Raw genomic sequence first — 20849 nt, 5'->3', positions numbered from 1 at the left:
CCTGCAGGTGACGCGGACAGGAGGGAGCTGTAGGGCATGGGGCCTGTCCCTCCCCTGCAGGTGACGCGGACAGGAGGGAGCTGTAGGGCATGGGGCCTGTCCCTCCCCTGCAGGTGACGCGGACAGGAGGGAGCTGTAGGGCATGGGGCCTGTCCCTCCCCTGCAGGTGACGCGGACAGGAGGGAGCTGTAGGGCATGGGGCCTGTCCCTCCCCTGCAGGTGACGCGGACAGGAGGGAGCTGTAGGGCATGGGGCCTGTCCCTCCCCTGCAGGTGACGCGGACAGGAGGGAGCTGTAGGGCATGGGGCCTGTCCCTCCCCTGCAGGTGACGCGGACAGGAGGGAGCTGTAGGGCATGGGGCCTGTCCCTCCCCTGCAGGTGACGCGGACAGGAGGGAGCTGTAGGGCATGGGGCCTGTCCCTCCCCTGCAGGTGACGCGGACAGGAGGGAGCTGTAGGGCATGGGGCCTGTCCCTCCCCTGCAGGTGACGCGGACAGGAGGGAGCTGTAGGGCATGGGGCCTGTCCCTCCCCTGCAGGTGACGCGGACAGGAGGGAGCTGTAGGGCATGGGGCCTGTCCCTCCCCTGCAGGTGACGCGGACAGGAGGGAGCTGTAGGGCATGGGGCCTGTCCCTCCCCTGCAGGTGACGCGGACAGGAGGGAGCTGTAGGGCATGGGGCCTGTCCCTCCCCTGCAGGTGACGCGGACAGGAGGGAGCTGTAGGGCATGGGGCCTGTCCCTCCCCTGCAGGTGACGCGGACAGGAGGGAGCTGTAGGGCATGGGGCCTGTCCCTCCCCTGCAGGTGACGCGGACAGGAGGGAGCTGTAGGGCATGGGGCCTGTCCCTCCCCTGCAGGTGACGCGGACAGGAGGGAGCTGTAGGGCATGGGGCCTGTCCCTCCCCTGCAGGTGACGCGGACAGGAGGGAGCTGTAGGGCATGGGGCCTGTCCCTCCCCTGCAGGTGACGCGGACAGGAGGGAGCTGTAGGGCATGGGGCCTGTCCCTCCCCTGCAGGTGACGCGGACAGGAGGGAGCTGTAGGGCATGGGGCCTGTCCCTCCCCTGCAGGTGACGCGGACAGGAGGGAGCTGTAGGGCATGGGGCCTGTCCCTCCCCTGCAGGTGACGCGGACAGGAGGGAGCTGTAGGGCATGGGGCCTGTCCCTCCCCTGCAGGTGACGCGGACAGGAGGGAGCTGTAGGGCATGGGGCCTGTCCCTCCCCTGCAGGTGACGCGGACAGGAGGGAGCTGTAGGGCATGGGGCCTGTCCCTCCCCTGCAGGTGACGCGGACAGGAGGGAGCTGTAGGGCATGGGGCCTGTCCCTCCCCTGCAGGTGACGCGGACAGGAGGGAGCTGTAGGGCATGGGGCCTGTCCCTCCCCTGCAGGTGACGCGGACAGGAGGGAGCTGTAGGGCATGGGGCCTGTCCCTCCCCTGCAGGTGACGCGGACAGGAGGGAGCTGTAGGGCATGGGGCCTGTCCCTCCCCTGCAGGTGACGCGGACAGGAGGGAGCTGTAGGGCATGGGGCCTGTCCCTCCCCTGCAGGTGACGCGGACAGGAGGGAGCTGTAGGGCATGGGGCCTGTCCCTCCCCTGCAGGTGACGCGGACAGGAGGGAGCTGTAGGGCATGGGGCCTGTCCCTCCCCTGCAGGTGACGCGGACAGGAGGGAGCTGTAGGGCATGGGGCCTGTCCCTCCCCTGCAGGTGACGCGGACAGGAGGGAGCTGTAGGGCATGGGGCCTGTCCCTCCCCTGCAGGTGACGCGGACAGGAGGGAGCTGTAGGGCATGGGGCCTGTCCCTCCCCTGCAGGTGACGCGGACAGGAGGGAGCTGTAGGGCATGGGGCCTGTCCCTCCCCTGCAGGTGACGCGGACAGGAGGGAGCTGTAGGGCATGGGGCCTGTCCCTCCCCTGCAGGTGACGCGGACAGGAGGGAGCTGTAGGGCATGGGGCCTGTCCCTCCCCTGCAGGTGACGCGGACAGGAGGGAGCTGTAGGGCATGGGGCCTGTCCCTCCCCTGCAGGTGACGCGGACAGGAGGGAGCTGTAGGGCATGGGGCCTGTCCCTCCCCTGCAGGTGACGCGGACAGGAGGGAGCTGTAGGGCATGGGGCCTGTCCCTCCCCTGCAGGTGACGCGGACAGGAGGGAGCTGTAGGGCATGGGGCCTGTCCCTCCCCTGCAGGTGACGCGGACAGGAGGGAGCTGTAGGGCATGGGGCCTGTCCCTCCCCTGCAGGTGACGCGGACAGGAGGGAGCTGTAGGGCATGGGGCCTGTCCCTCCCCTGCAGGTGACGCGGACAGGAGGGAGCTGTAGGGCATGGGGCCTGTCCCTCCCCTGCAGGTGACGCGGACAGGAGGGAGCTGTAGGGCATGGGGCCTGTCCCTCCCCTGCAGGTGACGCGGACAGGAGGGAGCTGTAGGGCATGGGGCCTGTCCCTCCCCTGCAGGTGACGCGGACAGGAGGGAGCTGTAGGGCATGGGGCCTGTCCCTCCCCTGCAGGTGACGCGGACAGGAGGGAGCTGTAGGGCATGGGGCCTGTCCCTCCCCTGCAGGTGACGCGGACAGGAGGGAGCTGTAGGGCATGGGGCCTGTCCCTCCCCTGCAGGTGACGCGGACAGGAGGGAGCTGTAGGGCATGGGGCCTGTCCCTCCCCTGCAGGTGACGCGGACAGGAGGGAGCTGTAGGGCATGGGGCCTGTCCCTCCCCTGCAGGTGACGCGGACAGGAGGGAGCTGTAGGGCATGGGGCCTGTCCCTCCCCTGCAGGTGACGCGGACAGGAGGGAGCTGTAGGGCATGGGGCCTGTCCCTCCCCTGCAGGTGACGCGGACAGGAGGGAGCTGTAGGGCATGGGGCCTGTCCCTCCCCTGCAGGTGACGCGGACAGGAGGGAGCTGTAGGGCATGGGGCCTGTCCCTCCCCTGCAGGTGACGCGGACAGGAGGGAGCTGTAGGGCATGGGGCCTGTCCCTCCCCTGCAGGTGACGCGGACAGGAGGGAGCTGTAGGGCATGGGGCCTGTCCCTCCCCTGCAGGTGACGCGGACAGGAGGGAGCTGTAGGGCATGGGGCCTGTCCCTCCCCTGCAGGTGACGCGGACAGGAGGGAGCTGTAGGGCATGGGGCCTGTCCCTCCCCTGCAGGTGACGCGGACAGGAGGGAGCTGTAGGGCATGGGGCCTGTCCCTCCCCTGCAGGTGACGCGGACAGGAGGGAGCTGTAGGGCATGGGGCCTGTCCCTCCCCTGCAGGTGACGCGGACAGGAGGGAGCTGTAGGGCATGGGGCCTGTCCCTCCCCTGCAGGTGACGCGGACAGGAGGGAGCTGTAGGGCATGGGGCCTGTCCCTCCCCTGCAGGTGACGCGGACAGGAGGGAGCTGTAGGGCATGGGGCCTGTCCCTCCCCTGCAGGTGACGCGGACAGGAGGGAGCTGTAGGGCATGGGGCCTGTCCCTCCCCTGCAGGTGACGCGGACAGGAGGGAGCTGTAGGGCATGGGGCCTGTCCCTCCCCTGCAGGTGACGCGGACAGGAGGGAGCTGTAGGGCATGGGGCCTGTCCCTCCCCTGCAGGTGACGCGGACAGGAGGGAGCTGTAGGGCATGGGGCCTGTCCCTCCCCTGCAGGTGACGCGGACAGGAGGGAGCTGTAGGGCATGGGGCCTGTCCCTCCCCTGCAGGTGACGCGGACAGGAGGGAGCTGTAGGGCATGGGGCCTGTCCCTCCCCTGCAGGTGACGCGGACAGGAGGGAGCTGTAGGGCATGGGGCCTGTCCCTCCCCTGCAGGTGACGCGGACAGGAGGGAGCTGTAGGGCATGGGGCCTGTCCCTCCCCTGCAGGTGACGCGGACAGGAGGGAGCTGTAGGGCATGGGGCCTGTCCCTCCCCTGCAGGTGACGCGGACAGGAGGGAGCTGTAGGGCATGGGGCCTGTCCCTCCCCTGCAGGTGACGCGGACAGGAGGGAGCTGTAGGGCATGGGGCCTGTCCCTCCCCTGCAGGTGACGCGGACAGGAGGGAGCTGTAGGGCATGGGGCCTGTCCCTCCCCTGCAGGTGACGCGGACAGGAGGGAGCTGTAGGGCATGGGGCCTGTCCCTCCCCTGCAGGTGACGCGGACAGGAGGGAGCTGTAGGGCATGGGGCCTGTCCCTCCCCTGCAGGTGACGCGGACAGGAGGGAGCTGTAGGGCATGGGGCCTGTCCCTCCCCTGCAGGTGACGCGGACAGGAGGGAGCTGTAGGGCATGGGGCCTGTCCCTCCCCTGCAGGTGACGCGGACAGGAGGGAGCTGTAGGGCATGGGGCCTGTCCCTCCCCTGCAGGTGACGCGGACAGGAGGGAGCTGTAGGGCATGGGGCCTGTCCCTCCCCTGCAGGTGACGCGGACAGGAGGGAGCTGTAGGGCATGGGGCCTGTCCCTCCCCTGCAGGTGACGCGGACAGGAGGGAGCTGTAGGGCATGGGGCCTGTCCCTCCCCTGCAGGTGACGCGGACAGGAGGGAGCTGTAGGGCATGGGGCCTGTCCCTCCCCTGCAGGTGACGCGGACAGGAGGGAGCTGTAGGGCATGGGGCCTGTCCCTCCCCTGCAGGTGACGCGGACAGGAGGGAGCTGTAGGGCATGGGGCCTGTCCCTCCCCTGCAGGTGACGCGGACAGGAGGGAGCTGTAGGGCATGGGGCCTGTCCCTCCCCTGCAGGTGACGCGGACAGGAGGGAGCTGTAGGGCATGGGGCCTGTCCCTCCCCTGCAGGTGACGCGGACAGGAGGGAGCTGTAGGGCATGGGGCCTGTCCCTCCCCTGCAGGTGACGCGGACAGGAGGGAGCTGTAGGGCCATGGTGGCCTGTCCCTCCCCTGCAGGTGACGCGGACAGGAGGGAGCTGTAGGGCATGGGGCCTGTCCCTCCCCTGCAGGTGACGCGGACAGGAGGGAGCTGTAGGGCATGGGGCCTGTCCCTCCCCTGCAGGTGACTCGGACAGGAGGGAGCTGTAGGGCATGGGGCCTGTCCCTCCCCTAGCAGGTGACGCGGACAGGAGGGAGCTGTAGGGCATGGGGCCTGTCCCTCCCCTGCAGGTGACGCGGACAGGAGGGAGCTGTAGGGCATGGGGCCTGTCCCTCCCCTGCAGGTGACGCGGACAGGAGGGAGCTGTAGGGCATGGGGCCTGTCCCTCCCCTGCAGGTGACGCGGACAGGAGGGAGCTGTAGGGCATGGGGCCTGTCCCTCCCCTGCAGGTGACGCGGACAGGAGGGAGCTGTAGGGCATGGGGCCTGTCCCTCCCCTGCAGGTGACGCGGACAGGAGGGAGCTGTAGGGCATGGGGCCTGTCCCTCCCCTGCAGGTGACGCGGACAGGAGGGAGCTGTAGGGCATGGGGCCTGTCCCTCCCCTGCAGGTGACGCGGACAGGAGGGAGCTGTAGGGCATGGGGCCTGTCCCTCCCCTGCAGGTGACGCGGACAGGAGGGAGCTGTAGGGCATGGGGCCTGTCCCTCCCCTGCAGGTGACGCGGACAGGAGGGAGCTGTAGGGCATGGGGCCTGTCCCTCCCCTGCAGGTGACGCGGACAGGAGGGAGCTGTAGGGCATGGGGCCTGTCCCTCCCCTGCAGGTGACGCGGACAGGAGGGAGCTGTAGGGCATGGGGCCTGTCCCTCCCCTGCAGGTGACGCGGACAGGAGGGAGCTGTAGGGCATGGGGCCTGTCCCTCCCCTGCAGGTGACGCGGACAGGAGGGAGCTGTAGGGCATGGGGCCTGTCCCTCCCCTGCAGGTGACGCGGACAGGAGGGAGCTGTAGGGCATGGGGCCTGTCCCTCCCCTGCAGGTGACGCGGACAGGAGGGAGCTGTAGGGCATGGGGCCTGTCCCTCCCCTGCAGGTGACGCGGACAGGAGGGAGCTGTAGGGCATGGGGCCTGTCCCTCCCCTGCAGGTGACGCGGACAGGAGGGAGCTGTAGGGCATGGGGCCTGTCCCTCCCCTGCAGGTGACGCGGACAGGAGGGAGCTGTAGGGCATGGGGCCTGTCCCTCCCCTGCAGGTGACGCGGACAGGAGGGAGCTGTAGGGCATGGGGCCTGTCCCTCCCCTGCAGGTGACGCGGACAGGAGGGAGCTGTAGGGCATGGGGCCTGTCCCTCCCCTGCAGGTGACGCGGACAGGAGGGAGCTGTAGGGCATGGGGCCTGTCCCTCCCCTGCAGGTGACGCGGACAGGAGGGAGCTGTAGGGCATGGGGCCTGTCCCTCCCCTGCAGGTGACGCGGACAGGAGGGAGCTGTAGGGCATGGGGCCTGTCCCTCCCCTGCAGGTGACGCGGACAGGAGGGAGCTGTAGGGCATGGGGCCTGTCCCTGCCCTGCAGGTGACGCGGAGAGGAGGGAGCTGTAGGGCATGGGGCCTGTCCCTCCCCTGCAGAGTGACACAGGGAGCTATAGGACATGGGGTCTGTCCCTCCCCTGCAGTGTGACACAGATAGCTATAGGACATGGGGTCTGTCCCTCCCCTGCAGGTGACAGACAGGAGGGAGCTATAGGACATGGGGTCTGTCCCTCCCCTGCAGTGTGACACAGATAGCTATAGGACATGGGGTCTGTCCCTCCCCTGCAGGTGACAGACAGGAGGGAGCTATAGGACATGGGGTCTGTCTTTACCCTGTTGGGTGACACAGTGATGCAGACATGTGGTCCCTACCTGAGGCTTTTTGTGTGACAGGGACAGCCTTCTCTTGGAGACCGGGTTTCTTGCGGTGCTAGTGGCTCCTCTGCATGCTCTGCGGTGGAAGACGTCTATGTGGAACACTCACGATGGCATCACGTTCTGGCTAGTTCGCTGGCTACTCTTCAGACTTATGTTTGCATCTGGAGTTGTGAAACTGACCAGTCGCTGTCCCACCTGGTGGGGACTTACAGGTGAGCGGGCACTTTCCTAAGGCAGATGTAAGTGGCGTGTCTTGGATGGGACCTTGTACGCATGTTTATAGGGCGCGACGCTTGTTGTGGCTGTGTAGGGCAGTGCGCGACGCTTGTGGTGGCTGTGTAGGGCAGTGCGCGACGCTTGGGGTGGCTGTGTAGGGCAGTGCGCGACGCTTGGGGTGGCTGTGTAGGGCAGTGCGCGACGCTTGGGGTGGCTGTGTAGGGCAGTGCGCGACGCTTGGGGTGGCTGTGTTGTAGGGCAGTGCGCGACGCTTGGGGTGGCTGTGTTGTAGGGCAGTGCGCGGCGCTTGGGGTGGCTGTGTTGTAGGGCAGTGCGCGGCGCTTGGGGTGGCTGTGTTGTAGGGCAGTGCGCGGCGCTTGGGGTGGCTGTGTTGTAGGGCAGTGCGCGGCGCTTGGGGTGGCTGTGTTGTAGGGCAGTGCGCGGCGCTTGGGGTGGCTGTGTTGTAGGGCAGTGCGCGGCGCTTGGGGTGGCTGTGTTGTAGGGCAGTGCGCGGCGCTTGGGGTGGCTGTGTTGTAGGGCAGTGCGCGGCGCTTGGGGTGGCTGTGTAGGGCCCCTTTCATTGCCTGTACACGTGCTGCCTATTTGAGGGGTACTGAAAAAACCCTACTAAAGTAAAGTGTTGCAATGTGTGTGTCAGTTTCATAGAGCGAGGCAGCAGTGATTTATAAAGGATGATTTGCCAGGTGTATATTGTGTTTCCCCCTTGTCTGCCTGAAGCCTCATGGAATTAGTCTATGTAAGCTTCGGGTCTTTCTCTTCTAGGGCCTGATGATCAAAGGATTCTCCAGCTTAGAAAGAAATTGTAGACTTCACAGGGGCAGAACTCACTGAATATACAAAATAAAACTGGGCAGAACTCTCCAGCACGGTGAGATCTGCCTGTGAAGCATTTATGCCTGTGAAGCAGAGACAAGGCCAGTGCAATATAGCACTGCATGATATGAGAGTTGTTACACTTTGTGCTTTGTATTTTATGTTCCTATACACTTTAGATTAAGTCTTTCCAGTATTATAGCATTTAAGCTTTACACTTTGTCATTTATATTTCTTTTAAATGACCCGATGAGTCCATGCATCATCTAATTACTATTGGGAATATCACTCCTGCCCAGCAGGAGGCGGCAAAGAGCACCACAGCAAAGCTGTTAAATATCACCTCCCTTCCCTCCCACCCCAGTCATTCTCTTTGCCTACGTTAGAGCAAGGAGGGTGGTAATGTTAGGTGTTAGAAAAGATTCTTCAATCAAGAGTTTATTATTTTTAAAGTAGTGTCAGTGTGCTGCTTTATCCTAGGGTGTAGTCGTAGTCCATATCAGTCTCTGCAGTAGAGCAGTGGTGGCTTTAGAGCAATGGGAACTGGTGGGACATAATTCTCACTGCGCCTCCCATATACTTATGCTGCCCTAACTCCTAAAGCCTGAGTGAAATTACTCAGTCTTTATTTTTTCCACAGGTGTATGTGAGGGAGAGGACCTCTCAAGCCTGGTGAGATGCCTTGCTGTCAGGCAGATGTACGAGGTAAGTGCTGACTTTATTATTTCTGGGGCAACAAAAGGAAATACACTCAGAAAGAAATGAGCACTCTATTTCAAACCATTATAAAGGGCTCAGAGTAAATAAGAGGCACTTTATTGTTTGTGGGACATGTAAACTCTTCTAGACTGGAGAGGACTGTTTGGCAGCCTTTATGATGCAGGCACTGGGGCTGAGAAAGAAGGCTTAACAAGATGGCTCTGGTGGTTAATAGAATCTCCCAGCGGATCGACCGGGAGATAGGGTTTTATTTTTTTATTATTGGCAACGCCCACGAATCATTGTAAGGCGGTAATCTGAGTTGCGCGCCACTTTCGTTGCGCCTCAGAGTGAGACACATCACGGATAGAGATCTTCAAGGTCTGCCTAGAAATGCATGATTCCTTGACAATCATGCGTTTCTAGGACCGGAGATTGGCTACATTCCTCTCCTGCTGAGTTCCGGATCGTCTTCTTGGAATAAGAGGAAGAATAAGCTCTGGTATAGCGAGTCAGGTAGGCACCTCAGAAAAACTGCTGAGGTGTAGAGGTGCTCTATTGCTATTAATTTTGTTGATTTGGTATTTCTGCAATCTCCGGTAAAATAGTTACTTTTAAATTTAAAGAGACAGTAAAGTTTTTTTCACTTTTTTATTTTATAACATTAAGGTAATTTGATAATTGACCCATTGTGAACCAGAATGGACCAAGGGGCCTTGCAAAATGTCACTTGTTCCTTGTGCTTTGATGCCAATATGGAACCACCAATCCCTTTCTGTTCCTCATGTATTGAGAGGACTTTAAACTATAGGAATAAACTTTTTTCTGAGCCAACAATTTCTAAAGCAGATGTTGTCCAGGAGTCTAATGACGAGGTTCAATATATGCCGCAGCTTTCTCCTCAAGCGTCCCAAATTTTACCACCCTCTGCGCTTCCTCTCTAGCTCCCGCTGGAGTTACTTTACAAGACATCGCTTTTCTCATGTATTCTGCAGTTTCAGATGCGCTGTCTGCTTTTCCAATATTGCAGGAAAAGCGTAAGAGTAAAATCAGACATTCAGTAAGCGAGGTTTCTGATGAAATTGTTGCTATTTCGGATGCCCCCTCCCAGAAGCCTGAGGAGGAGGATACCGTAGTAGTATCTGAAGGTGAAATTTCAGATTCTGACAGTGTAATTCCTCTTGCTGATACTGAAGTTATATCCTTCAGGTTTAAAGGGACACTGAACCCAAATTTTTTCTTTTGTGATTCAGAGCATGCAATTGTAAGCAATTTTCTAATTTATTCCTATTATTTCTTCGTTCTCTTGATATCTTTATTTTAAAAAGAAGGCACCTAAGCTTTTTTTTTTTTTGTTCAGAACTCTGGACAGCGCTTTTTTATTGGTGTGTGAATGTATCCACCAATCGGCAAGGACAACCCAGGTTGTTCACCAAAAATGGGCCGGCATCTAAACTTACATGCTTTAATTTCAAATCAAGATACCAAGAGAATTAAGAAAATTTGATAATAGGAGTAAATTAGAAAGTTGCTTAAAATGTCATGCTCTATCTGAATCACAAAAGAAAAAATTTGGGTTCAGTGTCCCTTTAAGCTAGAACATCTCCGTCTGTTACTTAAGGAGGTTTTGGCTACATTGGACGACAGACTCCACGGTTGTTGTTAATCCTAAGAAATCCAGTAAGCTAAACGGATAATTTGAGGTACCTTCCTCGATAGAGGTTTTTCCGGTACCAGACCGAGTTTCTCTAAGATCATTGCTAAGGAGTGGGAGAGACCGGGTATCCCTTTTTCTCAATCTCCTATATTTAAAAAGATGTTTCCCATAGCCGACTCGGTTAAGGAGGCTTGGCAAACAGTCCCCAAGGTGGGAAGGAGCTGGTTCCACCCTAGCTAAGAGAACTACTATACCCATAGAGGATAGTTGTGCTTTCTCTAATTCGACAAAAAATTAGAGGGGTTACTCAAAAAGATGTATGTACACCGTGGCTTACAATGGCAGCCAGCTGTGTGCATTGCTACTGTCACTAGGTGGCGGCATATTGGTTTGATGCGTTGTCAGATGCTATTAGGACAGACACTCCCCTTGATGAGATCCAGGATAGGATAAAAGCTCTTAAGTTGGCTAATTCCTTTTATTACGGATGCTTCCCTTCAAGAGCAAAAGAGACGTCAAAGTAATTTTCGTTCTTTTCGAAATTTCAAGGGAAATTCTTCCTCTTCCGCTTCCAAGCAGGAACAGTCTAAACCTTCATGGAGACCCAATCAGTCTTGGAATAAGGGAAAACAATCCAAGAAGCCTGCTATTGAATCAAAGACAGCATGAAGGGCCTGCCCCCGATCCGTGGGGGCAGGCTTTCCTCCTTCGCTCAGGCTTGGGTTTGAGATGTTCAGGATCCCTGGGCAGTAGACAGTGTCCCAGGGATACAAACAAGAGTTCAAAGGTTTTCCTCCCAGAGGCAGGTTTCTGCTTTCAAGATTATCTGTAGACCAGACAAAAAGAGACGCGTTCTTACACTGTGTACCTGGGAGATCTCAAGAGTCTAAACAAATTCCTCAGAGTACCGTCCTTCAAGATGAAAACTATTCATTCCATTCTCCCTTTGGTCCAAGACGGTCAATTCATGACAACGGTGGACTTAAAGGACGTGTACCTGCATGTTCCCATTCACAGGGATCATCGCACGTTTTCTAATGTTTGCTTTTCTAGACAAACACTTCCAATTCGTGGCTCTTCCTTTCAGTCTTGCCACAGCTCCCAGAATTTTTTACAAAGGTTCTGGCATTGCAGTGGCGCCCTATCTGGACGACATCCTGGTCCAGGCTCCATCCTTTCAACTAGCAAGGTCCCACACGGAAATGTTGTTATCCTTCCTGCGATCTCACGGTTGGAAGGTAAATTTGAAAAAAAAGCTCCTTAGTTCCAAATACGAGAGTAACTTTCTTGGGAAGCATAATAGATTCCCTATCAATGAAGATTTTTCTGATAGAAGTCAGGAAATCAAAGATTTTCAATTCTTGCCTAGCGCTTCAGTCCACTTCTCGGCCATCAGTAGCTCGGTGCATGGAGGTAATCGGGCTGATGGTAGCGGCAATGGACATCATCCCGTTCGCTCGTTTCCACCTAAGACCTCTGCAGTTAAACATGCTCAGTCAATGGAACGGAGATTATGCGGATTTGTCTCCACAAATTCTACTGGAGCAGGAGACAAGGAATTCTCTTCAATGGTGGTTGTCTCAGGACCATCTCTCCCAGGGAACCTGCTTTTGCAGACCCTCCTGGGTGATTGTGACAACAGACGCCAGCCTTCTAGGATGGGGAGCAGTCTGGGGCTCCTTGAAGGCTCAGGGAGTTTGGACTCAGTTCTGCCTATAAACATTCTGGAGCTGAGTGCGATCTTCAATGCTCTTCTGGCCTGGCCCCAGTTAGACTCGGCCCAGTTCATCAGGTTACAGTCGGACAACATAACCTCAGTGGCTTACATCAATCATCAGGGAGAAACGCAAAGTTCCTTAGCAATGACAGAGGTAGCCAAAATAATTTGGTGGGCTGAAACCCACTCTTGCTGTCTGTCGGCGATCCACATCCTAGGAGTGGACAACTGGGAGACGGACTTCCTAAGCAGGCAGACTTTTCACCCGGGGGAGTGGGAACTCCATCCGGAAGTGTTTTCCAGTCTGATTCTCAAATGGGGTCAGCCGGAATTGGATCTCATGGCATCTTAACAGACTTTTTAAGAACTAGTCCATAGGGATATCAAGAACTTAAAAACTAATTATACATCCAACATGACAAAAGAGGAACAAATAGCATTAATGAAATTACAAAATAACAATAAAATTGTGATATAACCAGTGGACAAGGGCGGGGGTACGGTCATAATGGATAAAACTAAATATGAGGAATGCCTCAGGCAATTAAATGATGTTGATACATACAGAAAATTAGCTTCAAATCCAGTATTAGTTTTTTTAAAAAGAGTAGAGAAATATTTATCTAAAGGGCTAAAAGAAAACATTCTGAATAAGAAGGAATACCAATATATACTTAATCAATTTCCTAAAACCCCTACCTTTTACATACTCCCCTAAGATCCATAAAGACCTCTGTAATCCACCGGGGAGACCCATCGTGTCCGGTGTCAATTCATAAACTAGTAATCTCTCTGCATACATCGACCAATTTTTACAATTATATGTCAAGGAGATCAAATCATATTTAAAAGACACCATTAGCATTTTAAACCACCTAGAGGGTATTAAATGGAACCAAGATTGGTTGTTGGTTACTAGCGATGTAACATCGCTGTATACAATAATAGATAAAGAAGTCTGTATTGCATCAGTGAAGAACATCCTAGAGGGAGACACAACTTTAGACCCTAAACAACTTCAGTTTATTCTAGATGGTATTATGCTTATTTTGGAAACCAATTATTTTTGGTTTAATAAGGAATATTACCTCCAGATAAGTGGTACAGCGATGGGCACCAGATTTGCGCCCAGTTATGCCAATTTGTATATGGCAAACTGGGAAAATCAATACATCTACAATTCCCCATGGGCGCAATATCTGGTGTCCTATCACCGCTACATAGACGACCTGTTCTTTATATGGTCAGGCAGTGAGAGTCGACTATCTGATTTTAAAGAACATCTAAAAATGAATGAATTTAAAGTAGCATTAACGTGGAACCAGAGTAAAACTAAAGTAGATTTCTTGGATCTAGAAATATATGTAGAGAACAACATATTAAAATCAAAAAATTTCTTTAAAAGCATAGATGTTAACAACTATATTAGTCTGAACAGTTGTCATCAAAAACATTGGTTGAAAAATATACCAAAGGGCCAGTTTATCCGATTGAGACGGAACTGTAGAGACAGAGGTATACCAATCCAAAATATTGAAGGAACGTTTCTTAGAAAAAAATTATTCCGGTGCTTTTCTTGATGAAAAAATAGATGAAGTTGCTAACTTAGAAAGAGGAGAGCTATTAAAATACAAAACTAAAACAGACAATAGGTTAAGTATATATAAATAACAATAGTCTAGCAAACAGATTAATTTTGCAACACATTACTCAAAGTAGGGAAGTTAGAGAAATCATTCAAAAGCACTGGGGGATTCTCTCCAGGGATTCAAGTCTAATTGAATTTCTAGGAGATGGACCAAACATAATGTTCAAGAAAGTTCCCAATTTAAAATTACAACTCTCCCATGGGATGAGTATTGTAGGTGACCCTGAACCCACAACAAAAAATTGGTTGCTCCCATCCCAAATGGGATTTAGAAGTTGCCAGTTCTGCAATGCATGCAATAGAATGAAAAAGGGACCAAAACTATGTAATAAATTCCACTCAGCAGATGATACTAAGAAATATGATATAAATCAGTTTATTACATGTAATAGCAAAAATGTGATTTATATGTTATGCTGTTCGTGTAATTTAATATACATAGGACGTACCTCCAGACTTCTGAAAACAAGACTTAATGAACATATATACAATATAGAGAAAGGGCACCAGAATCACACATTATCGGCACATTTTGATAGGAAACATAATAGAAAGCTAAATGACCTAGAATTTTTGGTATAAGAAAAATAGAAGCAGGCTGGAAAGGAGGTGATATACAAAACCAGTTGGGACGCTTGGAGATGAAGTGGATACATATTATGGACAGCTTCATACCCAACAGACTAAATAAAGACTTTGAGTTACATCATTTTTTTATAAGTAAGGCCATCCAAACTATCTCTCCTCCGAGTTAACCCTAATCCTAACTGCATATAATAGGTTATAGGCTTCATATTGACTTGTACTGTAATGATATATATGTAATCCAAGATAATGCTATTTATATTAACACATTATGCAATCATTGTGTGTGCACATATATTTTAACATATAGTCTAGGTCATTTCTATTTACCGTCTGGTAATTTAAGCAATTATACATACATACCAAAATAGTATGAGCGTGGGGGATAGCCTTATTATATAACATTAATACACCTCATGCGCATTAATTCTGTTACAGCAAAAAGCAAATTCATCAAATGGTAGGCAGCCCGTAAAAATGTTTTATATGTTTAAATTTAAAGGTTTCATACTCCGATTCAGTATTGTTATCATTAGGATTGATAGATATCATGAATTACTACAATGACTAGTGTCTGATAGTACTAATGGAGATTATCGGTACAATCATGATTAATTTTAATAGATATAAGAATGTATATAAGGTATTCCTTAAGGTGATACACAAATACACTATATAAGTAAAAATTGCTTGTTAAAGATGCATTTGTTCTGTAATGTCACCTAACATATAATATATTATATACGTAATCGAGATATAATTGTTTTCTTTTTTATCTATTGTCCTTAACCTGCACATGTATATATCCTTGGTAATTTGTTCACAGTTCGTCTTATGCATTACCTGAAATATACCACACATCAATTTTGATTTCCTCAGGACTACATGCCCTTTTCCAAAATGGAGGACCTAATACCGGATATCCGGTTTTGACATATCACAATGGTTTAAAAGGTTGTATTGACATGCGCACATAATTTCCTTGAAAAAGCATTATTGCGAAACGTACGTTGGAAACATAATTTCCTTACTGCGTCTACTCAATTATCTGCACACCTAAGGGAAGAGCAACCTACGCTGGTCACAAAGTGGATGGTGTTGCGGTTAAGCTTGTGCTTCCCTACCCACTGACTTACAGCACTGGGCTTTGCTCATTAGAGCAATATTAGACACTGTGTTGCTTTATTCTCCTGTGTATGGTGTATAAGCAGTTCTTGTGATGCTTTTTATATACGTTTTAAATAAATCTTTTTTATCCTATTATCCTGTAAAAGTAACTGTTTACCCACCAGTATAAAGTGGGTGTGCGCATTTTCCTGAGCTTGGCTATAAGCTCCAACCCATGTGAGTAACCATTTGTACACGAGTGATTTTATCTACTGAATAGTGATACAGAGTTACACTATGTGGCACATTTGTTTCCTTTTTATGAGGATGAAATAAGAAACATCAGAAGACCGGAGATCCTAAGGAAGATCACATATATCCTTATATGAACTTGTTTGCACTTTATTTACTATTTTTTATCACATTTATTTCACATCTCGACAGAATGCCAAGCTTCCGAGGTACGGATCGAGGTCCATGGACCCTCAGGCTGTACTGATAGACGCCTTGGCGGTACCTTGGATATTCAGTCTAGCATACCTATTTCCTCTGTTCGCTATTCTTCCTCGGGTCATTGCTCGAATTAAGCAGGAGAGGGCATCAGTGATCCTCATTGCACCGACTTGACTTTGCAGGATTTGGTATGCAGATCTGGTGGACATGTCGTCTCTTCCACCTTGGAGACTTCCGTTGAGGAAGGACCTTCTACTTCAAGGGCCCTTTCTTCATCCAAATCTAGTTTCTCTGAAGCTGACTGCTTGGAGATTAAACGCTTAATTTTATCCAAGCAGGGCTTTTCAGAATCGGTCATAGAGACCATGATTCAGGCTTGTAAACCGGTAACTAGAAAGATTTACCACAAGATTGTGTAAATATCTCTATTGGTGTGAATCCAACGGCTACTCATGGAGTAGAGTTAGGATTCCTAGAATTTTGTCATTTCTTCAAGGTTTAGAGAGAGGATTATCGACAAGTTCCCTAAAGGGTCAAATCTGCCTTGTCTATTTTATAACATAAGTCTGGCGGACGTACCAGACGTGCAAATTTTTTTTGTCTGGCCTTGGTCAGGATCAGGCCTGTGTTTAAACCAGTTACTCCTCCATGGAGTCTTAATTTAGTTCTTAAGGTTCTTCAAAGGGCTCTGTTTGAGCCTATGCATTCCTTAGATATTAAGTTATCTTAGAAAGTTGTATTTCTTGTTGCTATTTCTTCTGCTCGGAGAGTGTCAGAGCTCTCGGCATTGCAGTATGAGTCCACTTACCTTATTTTTCATTCAGATAAGGTAGTTTTACGTACTAAAATAGGATTTCTTCCTAAAGTAGTTTCTGACCGGAATATTAATCAATAGATTGTTGTTCCTTCCTTGTGCCCTAATCCTTCCTCTCGGAAGGAACGGCTTCTGCATAATTTAGACGTGGTACGTGCTTTAAAATTTTACAGGCGACTAAGGATTTTCTTCAGTCTTCTGCCTTGTTTGTGGTTTTCTCTGGCAAACATAAGGGTCAAAAAGCCACGGCTACTTTTCTTTCTTTTTGGCTGAAGAGTATCATACGTCTTGCCTATGAGACTACTGGAGAGCAACCTCTTGAGAGAGAGTTACGGCTCATTCCACAAGGGCTGTTGCTTCCTCATGGGCATTAAAAAATGAAGCTTCTGTTTAACAGATTTGCAAGGCTGCAACTTGGTCCTCTCTTCACATTTTTTTCAAAATTCTATAAATTTGACATTTTTGCCTTGGCTGAGGCCGCTTTTGGGAGAAAGGTTCTTCAGTGGTACCTTCCGTTTATGTTCCCTGTCTTGTCCCTCCCTTATCTATGTACTCTAGCTTGGGTATTGATTTCCAATAGTAATTAGATGATCCGTGGACTCCTTGTGTCATTTAAAAAGAAAAGAAAATTTATGCTTACCTGATAAATGTATTTATTTTTTGACACAATGGGTCCATGGCCCGCCCTGTTTTATAGACAGGTTGTTGGTATATTATAAACTTCAGACACCTCTTCACCTTGTTACTTCCTTTGTCTCCTTTACTTTGGTCGAATGCCTGGGGTGGGAGGGAAGGGAGGTGATATTTAACAGCTTTGCTGTGGTGCTCTTTGCCACCTCCTGCTGGGCAGGAGTGATATTCCCAATAGTAATTAGATGATCCGTGGACTCATCGTGTCAAAAAAGAAATACATTTATCAAGTAAGAAGTAAGCATACATTTTCTTTTTTATACATTTAGATTTAGATCCAGCAGTGATTTTATAATAGTGTTTTTAAAGTTCCTGTGTTGCTTTAACAAATTAGGTTCATACTTTGTATATTTCTGTGCATATTTTACAAATTACATTGCACTTTGTATTTTTTCCATTGTAAACTGACAGCTTCAGAAAGTGGGAGGGACAGGGCAGTTCACTGAGCTGATCAGGGGAGTTTCCAGGGTGTGTCTAATACTCTCTCACAAATCTTGTGATATTTTCTAAGCAGTTTAAACAAGCTACTCTCACTGTTTTGTCTTGCCAGCTGTATGCAGGTGAAGTTTGCTAATAATGTACAATAAACTTATTTTAACTAACAGAAAACTAATATATACTAAAATATAAACAAAAGCAAATTGTAGTGAAAACCTTTCAGTTTAATTTGGAATTGATGCAAACAGAGCCTTTATATCAGCCCCAGGGGTTCTTCAATTATGTTCTCTCTGCCATGTGACATTTTGTATCCCAGAGAACTTCATTACTTTCTATGGAAGGCATCTCTCAAATCTCTGGGATTTCCAGGTTCCTCCCCTTTTTCATTCAAAATTCAGTGAGTTCAGCTAGAGAATATTTGATTATCTGGCCCATCGAAAGTAATGATTATTTTAAATAGAAAAAGTGCAATGTAATTTGTAAAAGATAAACATAAAACTACAACGTATTATCCTAATTTGTTAAAGTTACACAAACTGTGAAGCATAATCAGAAAATACAAAATAGAAAGTGCAAAGTTTAAATGTAATAAAACGTAATCTAAAGCGTAAATTGATATAAAATAGAAAGCACAATGTGTAAATGCAACAGAACTCTCAAACAATGTTATATTGCACTGGGCTTGTCTCTCCACATACAGAAATACAGGGAATGCCCCTTGGAGAAGTAAAGCAAAATATGCCCTTTTCACTGGGATCTTGCAGTGCTGGAGAATCATTTTAGAATATCTCGCCTTCGATTATCAGGTCTCTAGGAAGATCCTGAGTTTCTATATATCTTTTTTTACAGCAGTTTTACCCTTTATTTATGCACAGTGAAGCTGGAATAGGAAGAGCACGCACTTGGTGTCCCCACACTTTAATAGGTTTAAAGGGACAGTATACACTCATTTTCATATAACTGCATGTAATAGACACTACTATAAAGAATAAGATGCACAGATACTGATATAAAAATCCAGTATAAAATGGTTTAAAAACTTACTTAGAAGCTTTCAGTTTAGCTCTGTTGAAAAGGTAGTTGTAAAGCCCACTGCAAGTGGGAAATAAGACCCTCCCCCTTTTGCATATGAAAAGACCCTTTACACAAACAGGAGCAAGCTGAAGTAGGTATCTGACGGTAAAACTTTGGGGCTTGGTTAGGAGTCTGAAAATCAGAGCAATGTTATTTAAAAATAAGCAAACTTTATGGGCTTTATAAATAGATTATCTACAAAACATTTATGCAAAGAAAAAATGAGTGTATAATGGCCCTTTAAGTTGTTTGCTTGGGGAAACAGAAGCTTTATAGTTTTTCTTTCTTATGGCAGTGAGAGTCCACAAATGTATTCATTACCTATGGGAAATACCTAACCTGTCTCTCAGGAGGAGACACCCCAACAAAGCTTTACATAGCCCTCCCACTACCCCTATCAGTAGTTATTTGCCTTGTTTTGTGGAGGTTGGCAGAGAGATGTGCTCTGCTGAAGATTCAAGTTTTGTAGTCATTGGATTGTTTCCTACGAGAAGGCAGGGGACCTGAAAGAGACCATTTAATTTTCTTGGTAGAGTCTTGTGTCTGTGAGCTACTGGTGGTCATAGGAAATTTCCCATGCCTCCTCCAGATTCTGAGCTGTACTTCCTTCTTACAGACAAACTGTGTTAGTTACACTTAGTTTATTCTGTATTACAGGACCCAAACTAGAGGAAGACTTTGAATTGGTGAGTCCTGGACTCTCCTGCCCCCCCCTCCCTATTGGCTTGTCTAGAATGGTACCTGTGGTTGGATATGGGCCCGAGAGTAAAACTTTATTTGAAAAATTGTCACTGGAACCCTCCATTGGAGGTACACAGTAGGATGGTATGTATACGTTCTTTCTCATGACTCTGAAACTTCCGGGATTGGCTGTAATTTTTCTTATACCACTGTTGAGGCTGCACCGGACACCTCAAATATCAGGGATCTGATGCATGCCTATATACTGTGGCGAGATCATCCCTTTCCCGGTGGCTGCATCAGGATCCTATAAGCCGGGGCATGTGCTTTCTTCACCCATCTTATCGTTCCTTGAGAGCACAGGGGATCTGGCGTCCAGAGGAAGCAATTTTTCCCATAAACATTCTGGAACTAAGGGCTCTACAGTTGTCCCCAGTTGTGGGGCGATGACAGAGGTCTCATTTTATTCAATGGGCAGAGACATATCAATGTCAGATTTTAGCCATGCACATTCCAGGTGTGGACAATTGGGAGAAGCTGATTTTCTAAGCAGTCAGACTTTCCTCTCAGGGGAATGGTCTCTAAACCAGGATGTGTTCTGTGAGATCTCCCGCAGGTGGGGTTGCTCGGAGATAGATCTTATGGCTTCCCATCTTAATGCCAAACTGTTAAGATACGGATAGAGTTCCAGAGATCCTCAAGCCGAGTTGGACAATTTAGTAGTTCCATGGCACTTCAATCTGCTATATCTCTTTCCTCCAATTATTATTCTACCTAGTCATAGCTCGAATCAGAGGATCCTGCTAGCTCCAGCGTGGCCACGCCGGACTTGGCATGCAGATCTAGTGAGAATGTCATCTGCTCCTCTGTGGCGGTTACTGGATGTAGACAGACTAAGAACTGCGCTAAGCCTAAAGTTACACTCTTGCCAATCCTTGACCACTTCCCTCAAAGTGGGTACAGACAAAATAGGATTAAGTGTATATAGAGGAGATGGCGCTAGTAGCCAAGTATAACAGACACTTATTCAGGACATATAGTAAAAAACTATTTATATAAAATAATTTTAACATCATACATTGTATCTATTAATAACAGATCTCAATCAATACTTAAAAAAGGACGACTCCCTTACACAAATCTATCAAAACAAATAAGTATTAGAAGAAAAAATATAATTATCGAAAAATAAAAAATACGAAACAAGAGAAAATTATTCATGTATACCACCTTAAAACGACCAAAAAGGCCAAAAATAGTCAATAAAGATAGCAGTAAAAATATACTTATTATGCTAAAAAATATATCCTTGGATGATAAATTCCAACGACTGAAGTTCTAAAATAGTTCCTTAAACTCATTTCCAAAGATGTCGATTCTTATATTGTTGCCACTGGTATCAAATTCAGCAGAACATGCAGTGTATCATATAATGTGTTATATATGCTTGCCAAATATTTATCATATGAATATACTTCCTTATATGTTTATGCGATATGGTGCACCTTATAATTGAGACTGCTCCGCAGGTTAACACATCAATGACCAACAGCAGAATAACGGTAAGTATCCTGTTTATGTGAG

The 20849-nt window shown here is 49.7% G+C and overlaps 1 protein-coding gene across 1 annotated transcript in view; it reads left to right on the top strand.

The window, feature by feature from the left end:
* LMF2 (lipase maturation factor 2) overlaps positions 1–20849 on the top strand; it is a 130334-nt gene that overhangs the window by 21263 nt on the left and 88222 nt on the right. Inside the window, exon 4 of the mRNA XM_053716309.1 lies at positions 6668–6864. Within this exon, the coding sequence (XP_053572284.1) occupies positions 6668–6864 (197 nt within the window). The remainder of the gene's footprint in view (positions 1–6667; positions 6865–20849) is intronic.

The sequence above is a fragment of the Bombina bombina genome, chromosome 6, assembly GCF_027579735.1.
Source record: "Bombina bombina isolate aBomBom1 chromosome 6, aBomBom1.pri, whole genome shotgun sequence".
Taxonomy (NCBI): Eukaryota; Metazoa; Chordata; class Amphibia; order Anura; family Bombinatoridae; genus Bombina; species Bombina bombina.
The sequence above is the reverse complement of the archived record's forward strand: the minus strand, read 5'-3'. Positions and strand labels throughout refer to the sequence as shown.